Source organism: Mesitornis unicolor, unplaced genomic scaffold (genome assembly GCF_000695765.1).
Source record: "Mesitornis unicolor isolate BGI_N332 unplaced genomic scaffold, ASM69576v1 scaffold29258, whole genome shotgun sequence".
NCBI classification, from domain to species: Eukaryota; Metazoa; Chordata; class Aves; order Mesitornithiformes; family Mesitornithidae; genus Mesitornis; species Mesitornis unicolor.
Window position 1 is genome coordinate 2,505 of NW_010203542.1, and position 10,182 is coordinate 12,686.

Consider the following 10,182-nt stretch of genomic DNA (forward strand, 5'->3'; position numbering starts at 1 on the left):
GTCCTCTTTGGTGATAGTGAATTCTAAGGTCCGTGCATCTCCATCCATGGTTAAATTTGTCATGCGCGGAAAAACCTGCCTGCCTTGTCTTTTACCTGTTTTGTCCAAAATTACTTCTGGAAGGAAAGAGCATAAGCACACACGCTCTGGAGAACAGGGCTCCAGAGCACGCACAAAAGAAGTGGCCTGGCTGTCTGTAGGAAGATATGTTTCAAACTGTCTAAGAACAAGTATCGTTTCTCTGTGTCCTACAGAAGATTATGGAAGTGGTTCTTGTATATCTGCCTTGATACCTATTTGATGAGAGTATCAGGTGTTGAAAGAAGTAGGTTCAGCCTTAGTTACTGACGTGTTTTGTAGGCAAAGTAATCCTCATCAACTCTGCTTTTCAATTAGGTTCACTCTGCAGTCCACACTGGTACTGGTTGGGAAGCAAAGTCTTTCTGAGAGGAGCAAACAGGCTAACTGTAAGCAGGCTAAAAATTCAGTGTTTGTGCCTGGCTGAATTCACATTATTTCATATTGCTACTTGGCTAGAAGACAAATTTACCATATGTGTAAATGAGGAAGTCTTGAAGCCGCTAGCCCCTGACAGAAGGACTAATTTCCACTGTAAACTGTAATCAAAGGAGCAAAACCAAAATGACCTCTGTGTGAAACAAGGCACCTATTTGTAAATTCTTGTGACGGAACTCCCAGCAATTGCACTGGAAAAGAAAACTTTCTAAGGGTTGAGTGACAGTGGGCTTCTTTGCTTTATCAGACATGCTGGAAATACCTCTCTGGTGTTTTCTTATGCTCACTGTTCACAATAGCTGGGATTACAAAACTTGAGAAACATGTCTTTAAGAGGAGGTAGGCATGCCTGTAAGAAGGTGCGTGGGGCTATGTGCATGAGAAAGTATATGTATCATAGGCACAGGTCTGTCTTTATTCTCAGGTTTTTTTGAAGCTTACACTCTTTACCCCATACCCTTCCACACCCTTCCAGTAGTTTTGTGTTTTATTTTGAAGGTTTTGCTTTACTTCATTACACAGTTTTAAACTTGATCTCAGTCAAACTGAGAGCCTCAGTCACATTTTATTGGAAAGAATTATCTTTCCCAAGTATATTAATGCTCAACATCTTGCTGGTCACAGGTTGTCACGGCAAGGACATTGTAATATGCAACCCCATGTCGTGGGGGCTGAGTATTTCCTTACAGTACCAACTTTGCTTTCTGTAGGGAGATAAATCACTGAAGCTATATTTATTTCTTTCAGCATTATGTCTAGTTGCAGTGTCTTCTTTCCCAAAACACTGCGCTAGCCTCTCCTCGTGTATTTCCACAAAATCTCGGAGTCCTTATTTTTAGACTCTGTTGGAAAGTGTTGCACTAAGTTTAGATTGTGCTAAACCAAGCTGATACTTTCAATGGTACATGTGTGGCCCTCCAAAACTTTTCTTAAAGGACAACTTAAAAGGAATCATCATCACTTACATATTAATAGAGCCTTACCGTCTTATTCTTCTCCACTATGGATATTAATTTAGCAAAGATATGATAGGGAGCTGCAGTTTAAAAGGAAGACAAAATCAGTTCAGGGCAGGAGTTAACGTATGGCTGTAGCATGCTTATTTATTGTGGCTATACTAGAAGGGAGATTTAATGAAATCAGACTGGTTTCCTCACTGTGATAGGGTATAACTGTAATCCAGAACTCGTGTTCATTTCAGTGGACAGGTCAGTGTTTGGATCTCCTCTGTTACCTCCTCTCCAGTTAGTCCCTATAAGTGTGTTGTGGGAAGAGCAACAAGCTTGCTTTGCCTTCCTTTAATTCCTAGGCCATTTTACATATAAAGTGTTAGAATGGTGTCATGGATGATGATGTGAAAGGCTTTCTGCTTAGGAAAGTGTGTTGGAAGAGAAGAAGAAACAGCAATGAGGGAGATCGAGCAGAAAACCAGATAGGATGTTAGATTAATTTGAGGGGGAAGAAAAGGAAGAACTAATGACAGGGTAGTTCTCCCTCCTCTGTCTGGGTTTGTGTTTCACAGCAAAGAGGTTCACCATGCCTCTGCAACCAGACATGGAGATGGCCTCTACCGTGCTTGCACGGCTGGCTTGCTTTTATTGTATTCTATCTTTGACTCTTGCTGTGTGATCTACTGAGCTGGGCTTTTACAACTGAGTCACTCTCAACAGCTGAGGTGCTGAAACACAAATTCCCCGCAGCTGTGACTGTGGTACTGCCAGTCCTGGGCTGTACAGGTCCCGTGTGTCCACTAGAGGACAGTGCTGTATACCGGTTAATCAGTGCCTTGTGGCAGCATTCCTGTGTGAAGCTGTTAAATTCTCACCTAATTTAAGATTCTTCCTTATTAAATACTGTCTAATGCAGAGCTGGCTGCCTGCCATATTCAAGTAACAAGTACTTGGGCTAGATATTTTTTTTAGTGTCAGTTTCTCAGCTTTGTGAAATCGTGCATCTTATCAACTGCTGCCTTTTTGAGGTTCACCTTGTGCTTGTAAAGCCTTTTTACCTAAGGAGAGGGCTTGATCTGCGTGTCTCCTCTCGTTCTACTGACACATCTTGTTCAGATATTCCCTTCAGAAAACATGCTTGCTTTCACAGCCATGAGCACCTCGGCTGTTTATCCTCCTGCCGTGGAGAGTCCACACAAGTTTGGGGCCTGCTCTGTGACCCATACCTAGAGGGAAGCCTGTGTGCTGCAATGGTCTCGTCTCCCTCAGAGCAGAGAGAGAGTAGCAATACCAGCTGGCCTAAAGAGAGAAGTTGCTGCAACAAGTCAAAGTTTAGTTCAGTCAAGTGATCTTTGGGAGAGGTAAGAAGGGTAAAAGCTCAAAATGGCCATGCTTGGTGAAATTGTGTTCCTGGGCTGATTTGTTATGCTGAACCTGAGGTAAGTCACCTCAAAGGAAGAGCAGGGAGGCAGCCAACAGGTGACCTAAACATGCATTCAGGCCAATAACATGAAGGAACTGGAAGGAGAGAATTGTTCACCTGGGGATTATCTAGCAAGTAAAAAGGCTCTGCTGTTTCAGCTACTACCTGAGAAATTAGGCAACGGATCATTTTTCTGAAAGACATGAGTGCATTCCTGGTGCTGAAGTGTATTTAAATTTATATCACACCAGACACTGCAAAATAACTTAGCATTTACCAGCCTACGGACTCAGTGTCTCCTGCCTTTCTATTAGAGAGCCCTCCTTCCCATAGAGAACCAAGCTGTGAATATTTTAGTAGGTCACTGTCATCAACAGTGGATACTGCAGGGAAATCTTGGCAGGAAAAAGAAACAAGGGTTTAGTTGGAGAGGATTAAAGGTGTGTCAATGCTGGTTTTATCTGACAACCTTTCAAATCAAAGTCTACGTCTGTTTGTAGGCAGTTTGTTTCTTGAATAGTTTCTCCAGTTTATCAGTGACTCAGAAATACATGAGTCTCCTATGGAGTATTAAGAGGGGCTTAACCCATACATTGTAAAGACTTGTGCTAATGAGGTTTGAAGCAAAGAAAATCAGATTACTTATCTGTGCCACTACTTTGCCACTGACCCTGACAATTTAATGGTGATTTATTATTTCTGGCAAGCTTTCCAGGCCTGTTAGCAGAATGCTCTGAGCAGAACTGCCCTGAAGTTTTTAGGAGTCCCTGGAGAACTGCGCTGAGAGCCATTTCCCCACATCCATATCATGTATCAGCCACAGCATGGAGAAACACTCTTACAGCACTGCTATCTAACCTGCGCCTTTCTTTTACTGCAGTTATTTCCTTAGCATGGGATTCAAATCTGCGTGCTTTACCTTTTGCCATGAGATGTGGGCCAACCTCACACATGTCCTGCAGCATTCTGGGCTTGACTTGGCAGGTTTCTGCTGAGTGTGCCGGTTCAGTGTTTGCTTCGTAATCCAGCATGTGTGGGTAGCCGTAGCTATGCATGTGCTTAAAGTGAGTTTGTGTTTAAGTATCTTGCGGCTTCCAGCCAAAATGGCAAATGCTTGGGCAGAATTCAGTTCCAAACAAGCTGTTCTAAAAGACTGCTTCGGGACATACCAGCCAGATATCGGACATGTTGCTGGGATGTCATGCTTCTTCAGAATTTTTCAAGGAAAAGAGAAAAAGCCAGTGTTAGCACTGGTGGTGATTTGAGTCACTTGAGGTCACGAATTTGCCTGTCATTGTTATGAAGGGATTAGTGCCCTAGACTTTTATCTCCTCTTCCTGCTGTTGGTATGCTAGGGAGAAACAAGTTCATACTCATGCTTCATACATCTATGTGGAGTGGAGGCAGACACCTCGTCATAGCTGTCACGTCAGGCATCTTGCTAAGATGGTGTCTAGGGCCAAACCAATGAGCTTACTTTGTGATAAACCAATGCCTGTCTCGACTGCGGCTTTATCTCAGAATTGCTTCTGTGCAGTTGCTATCTGACATAAAGATGGAGTTATTTTAGTTGCAGATGAGCTTTTTGGAAGTACTAGAAGTTTTGTGAGAGAGTGCATCTTAGGACTTGTCTGCTTGGTGATTTAGACTAAAGGTGTGAAGCACGTGCACAAACTACAAGCTTATTACATCTGTCATTAAATGTCTTTCTTCACAAGGGAAATGGCTTTATTTTGTTTTATAGCAAACTTCACTTTTGAATGAGAGCATCGCCCTGAAATCTGCATGTGTATTAACTTTACACCTTGAGCTGGTGACCTTAAGTTTGCCAAGTGCTACTGTGTAGACAAGCTCTCAGGACAAATGATGTTCCCAGTGAAATAAAACTTGGTACAGCTGATACCAGTCACTTGTAAGCTGGGAGTAAAATGGAAAGTATCATAAACTCATCTGTGCCTTGCAGGCAGGATCATATGCTTTTCAGCTGGCATAGCCAAAAATCTGTTTGTACATAGATATCATTCCTTCCCAGTGGTAGTCACTGAGCAGATTCTGTTCTACGTGCCAGTGGTCTATAAGAGAGCAGGTGTTTCTATATCTAACGTACTTCAGCTCTGAACCCAGCGCTGTTATTTTGACTTGGAATCGGGACACGTTCATTCCAAAGTCTATGAGCCTCACTGCCATAAATACTCCTTTTTTTTGTTGTTGTTCTTAGTGGTTTGCATTATTTTAAAGAGAAGATGACCATGGCTGTTTTTTTCTATTTGCTGCAAGTGACTTTCCATACTTTTACCTTTGTGGGGTTAATGATTTCCCCTTTTTAAATAAGGCTGCTTACAAAAAACTGCATACAAAGTTCGAGACTGAATCTCATTCAGACAGGTGGATGTCTTGGTATTGCTACTGACTACCTGCAGAAAAGGTGGTAAGTTTAGGGCATTTATCTGGTAAATGTAAAATGCAGGGTTCAAAAAGCAGACTTCTTAGTCGAGTTTGTGTATAGTTTGAGGCATCCCAGTTTTAATATACAGGGAGAAACAGCATATGCATGCCTTATATCTAACTGAAAAATCTGAAAGCACTTTAGTTAATTAAATTCTCTCAGACATCCCTGTGAGGTAGGGAAAATACGTGATATCCAAGGGTTACATCACTTCCAAAAAAATGTAGTTGCCTGAGGTGTTACTGAGTTGGATTTATTTATTAAACCAGTACTCAGCCCCATTTGTTTTACATTTGAAGAGTTCCTGGTGCTACTGAAATGCCGGGAATAGCAGTGGAAAGGCTGATGGTGAAGGAGTGATGGGGTAAAGGAGATTATTCCCAAAATCAAGTTTCAGGATTTAACAGGCTAGGGCTTTCTGAAGTGGGTGGCTATTATGAAGCCTCTGTAGCCTCTGAGGATCTTGGGGCTCTCTGTTCTTCTGGAAGATTAGATGACAAGTAGTCACAGCTCTGCTTCACCTTGCCCCTGATTCACCTTAGCAGCATATGTCCCTAAGGATTCAGTTTCACCACATAGGGGGAGCAGAAATAGCAGCTTACTGTCATTGAACGAGGGAAATACAGGTCCCTCATCTCAGCCCTCCCTTTCTCCTGGCTCTGCAGCTTCACCTCTTACTTTGTACTACTGTTAGCAGTTGTTGGATTCTTCTGCAAACCAGTTGAGTTCTCTAAAACAAGGCAAAAAAAAAAGACATTGGATGAAAACAAAGAAGAGGAGGTAGTTGTTTAATTTGTTCCTACATTAGTAACTAGTGCAATGCAGCAAGGGTGAAGCCATAGACCAAAGTGTTTGATGTTGGATACCAGCTGCCCACTCTGTGTTTTGGGGTGTTTCAGACTAGCTCTAGTCCTGGCCTGTAGACTGGCCATTAATTGGCATTCAGGTTGGAGTGTAGTAAGTGTGCTTGTGGAGCACATCTTTCAGTTTAGTTTCATCTGAAACTGCTTGTGTGCTCTAAGACTACTCCGTGATGCAAACCAAGTGTTGAAAGCGGAGACAGCCAGGCGAGTTGTTCCCAAAGAAAATCCCTGAGCTGAGCGAAAACGTAAATAGAGACGTAGCCTTAGTGAACTGAATCGGCTCTGCAGGGGAAGGGCATGACTGCAAAGCTGGAAGAGTGGCAATGACCTGCTGTCCTTTGGCAGGCTGTGTGTCTGCTCACACACAACCGAACTAATGAGGTATTGACCAAATCCAAGTTCCTACTGCTCACCTTCCCAACAGCTCGATGCCAGCTCTGCTTCACTTAAACACGCTGACAGACTTGCAGCAGAAAACCACATGCCATGAAAATTGTGAGGGCTTTTTACCTAAAAGCTTGGGTTTTCTTGGTGACTGCAAGGTGAATATGTCTATTGAAGCAAATGGTGCAGGTGAGCAAAGGTGTCCAATTTGCAGACAAGCGATCCCATTTCATTCATGGATTGGTGCAATTTTGGGGCATGCACGTGGTTAGCTGTGTTTGATCTGATCATGCATCAGTCCTAGAAGCATACTTGCCATGCCATGCTTTTTGAAAAACTCGGGGTGCGACTCTCAATTGAAGTGGTATCAATGAAGGATAAGCTCCCAAATGTAAATCAATGGCCAAGATGCTAAACAAGTCATCCTGAAAGCAGCAAAGCTGATGAAGCACTGCTTCCTACAGCTTCTGTCTCGTGACTGATAACCACACCTTTGTAATGGGTATCTGAAGTCTTTCAGACAGACGGACGGTAGCTTTCCTGTATGCATGTTCTCCAATTTATAGAAATATATGGGTATCCTCCATGAAGATAAAACAGAGCTTCCCTCTTTTTGCCTATTTTCATAAAAGTTAAAAGACCTGAACTTTTTGGAGTGTACCTACTCCTCTATCCTGCATGGCTTGAATGGGCCAACACTCTATCAAGGCACAGGGTGATTATATTAGCCTCATTTCTATAGGAAGCCAGATAAGAACAAGGAGCCAGGGTTAAGCTCCCAAAACTCTATTCAAAGGTAAAGCAAAGAAAAAGACATAGTAAATCATTGCAACACCTACCTTTCTGGTACTGCCTCCTGAGCGGCGTCCCAGCTCCTTTTACAGCTTCATTTGCAGTCTGTGGGAGGAGATGACCACTGCAGGACTGGATTGGGATTCTGCACAGCAGATACGGAGTCGTTTCCTGGGAAGCGCTTGGGGAGCGTAGGCCTCGGTTGAGCAAAGGGTTTTCCAGTCACAGCCATATACTTTGTTACCTAAATTCTTCTGTGGATCAAGTTCTAAATTAATAGGTGAACTTTTCTAGTTAGGCTCCTAGGCTGCAATTTCTAAACTTGTCTAAGAAATTTGGCAATGTAACTGGGACATTGGAAAACCAACTTGATTCAGGAGAAAAGATTTACTAATCAAGGTTTGCAATAGTCAGTTTTCCACTGGATTTTAATTTGCATAGCAGATGTCCCACATCAGTTTAATCTTCTCACAGGCATTTTCCCAGTACTGTGTTTTGGAGCTAAAAGGCTTTTGTGTTTCTTGTAGGTAGCTTAAAGATGGACACTCCCAAAGAAGCTCAGCCTGCAGGAGAGTTCACATGTCAGCTGTGTGGCCTAACAGCTCCATACTCGTACTATGGGCAGAAGCCACCAAACACATGCTCTGTTGTGTAAGTACAGTCTTTCATATTACAGACTTCATTTATGCTGTGAGCATTGGAAGCCTTGTACTGTGCAACGAGGTACACTGCATGAACCCAGTAACATGTCATCTTGCCCCTGAATATGAGGCTTGGTACTTAAAGTGGTCTTCTCTTTACAAAGGAAAGAAATGTTAAAAATTCAGCATTGATAGCAAAGACAAAAACCAACTTTTCAATCCTGCTTTGTATTTAACCTATTCCCTAACCCCACTGGGCACCCTACTATTTACCTATACCATAATTTCTTTTACTGGACTACTGTTGACTGTCAGCCTAGCATTTGTGGGAATAGCCCTTTCCTCACAGCTGTGTCAGCTGAGCAACATGTAAACACAGCATGAATTAAAAGCCTGTGGTAAAAACACTTTTTAAGAGCTGTTTGACATGGCATGGAGTTTTGAACAGCAATGCCTCTTTGCATGAATTAGACAATTCTTTGGCAGATTGTATGACATTAAAGTGCGTGAATTGTAGCACATATTTACATTTTAGGAGACTGAAGCCTTTTCTGTCTCTGCCAAGCAGGGATAATTTGACCAGAAACTGTGCAGTTATGATTTTGTCTGCAGACATTAAAGTCCCCATAAAACAAAGCACTTCTAGCTTTAGATGTACAAGCATCTCTGTTGAGTCCATCCCAGTCAACAAACCCATTAGGCAGACATGGTCAGGAACTCACTGGAGCTGGAAGTCAGACAAGTCCTCAGCTTTTCACCTCACTGAGGCTGCTCAGGTCCATGTATAATGGAAACAGCTGCTCAGCACCATCTGCTTGGGCTGAGAGCAGATCTGTTTTCCTTGGGCAGCTGTATTTTTATCATTCCAAATCCCATGGTGCTACTGGTTTTCTCTCTTTTACTCAGCGGAGCAATGGCCCACCTTTGATCAGGTCCATTTGCAAAGAGCTGGACTCAAAGCTGAACGTGAATCTTAACTTTAGGTGATCCAAACTCAGCATTAACATCTCAGCTTTATTTGAATTGCTGAGATTCAAAAAGCAAAAGAATGATGCTGAAACATAACACTTCTGTACATGCATATAAGAAATAGTTTTACACACTATCTTTATTAGCCTACTTTCTGGTCTACTCACACGTCCTAAATGTAGTCCTGCAAGAAACATATGCCAGACATGAAGGCCAGACATGGCCTGGTCTCCACACTGATGATGACTACGCTAAGACTGTGAATCTTGCAAGGGGAGCTTTGCAAAGATAATCCGATCTTTGTACACTAGGAGACTTGTTGTCAAGGAGATCTGCCAAGTTAAGATGCCTGAACTTTCGTAATGGTGGAAGCCTTGTGCCATACCATTTTTTTGTTGGAGAGGAAAAGGAAAAAGGAATACACTCACAGACACGTATACCTGTGTGTGTGTGTGTGTGTGTGTGTGGAAAGTCGCAACCTATGAATGAGCAGGAACAAGAAATTGGTGGTTTGGCTGCGAGTAATGGCCATGAGTATATTAAGGCTGTGTGGCAGCGAGCCAGTCTCTCAAGTTTAAGTATGTATTGCACTCCAAATTACTACAGAATCCAAGTTTGATTTAAGTCCAAGAATAAACCAGCCTTGCAGGGTGCCCTGTGCAGACAGACACCCAACTGACTTCTGTAATATTTTGCCTGGAGCTCCCAGGAAGAATAAGACCTTACTCTTTTTAATACCCTGAAGCAAACAGTACAGTCTCTGGCATACAGTAAGCATATTTCAGGTCAGTGTCATGCTCTGTGCTAGTAGCTCTTGCTTGCACGATGTGGGAATCTTAGCTTTACAGCAGTGACATACATAACTAAGAGCAGTAACTCTTTTATATTTATAACTTACATAAATTTTATATTTTATACTCACATGCGCACAGCTTTGGAAGAGAGCTTCTAATTAAAAGCTGTGCAATTGAAATGATAGCTTGATAAGGTATTGAAGTTGGCCTAGCGAAGGAGCGTCTGTTGTGAAAATGGAACATAAAAAATACTTTAGGGTGAGGAAGACCTAGTAAGACAATGTTGAGATGATTACCAATTGCTCTTATTTTGCAAAACAGATAGAAAGTGCAGTATAGGACTGAAGGCGGATGCTGGTTTTGAAGAGGAAGGGAGCAGCGTAGCTTTTGCATTGTCTCATGTA

General features: G+C 42.5%; 1 protein-coding gene across 1 annotated transcript in view; it reads left to right on the plus strand.

Moving 5' to 3' along the window:
• Positions 1–7,912: 7,912 nt before the first annotated feature.
• The window catches only part of CDPF1 (cysteine-rich, DPF motif domain containing 1), a 19,645-nt gene continuing 17,375 nt past the window's right edge, over positions 7,913–10,182 (plus strand). The window contains exon 1 of the mRNA XM_010190728.1: positions 7,913–8,025. Within this exon, the coding sequence (XP_010189030.1) occupies positions 7,913–8,025 (113 nt within the window). The remainder of the gene's footprint in view (positions 8,026–10,182) is intronic.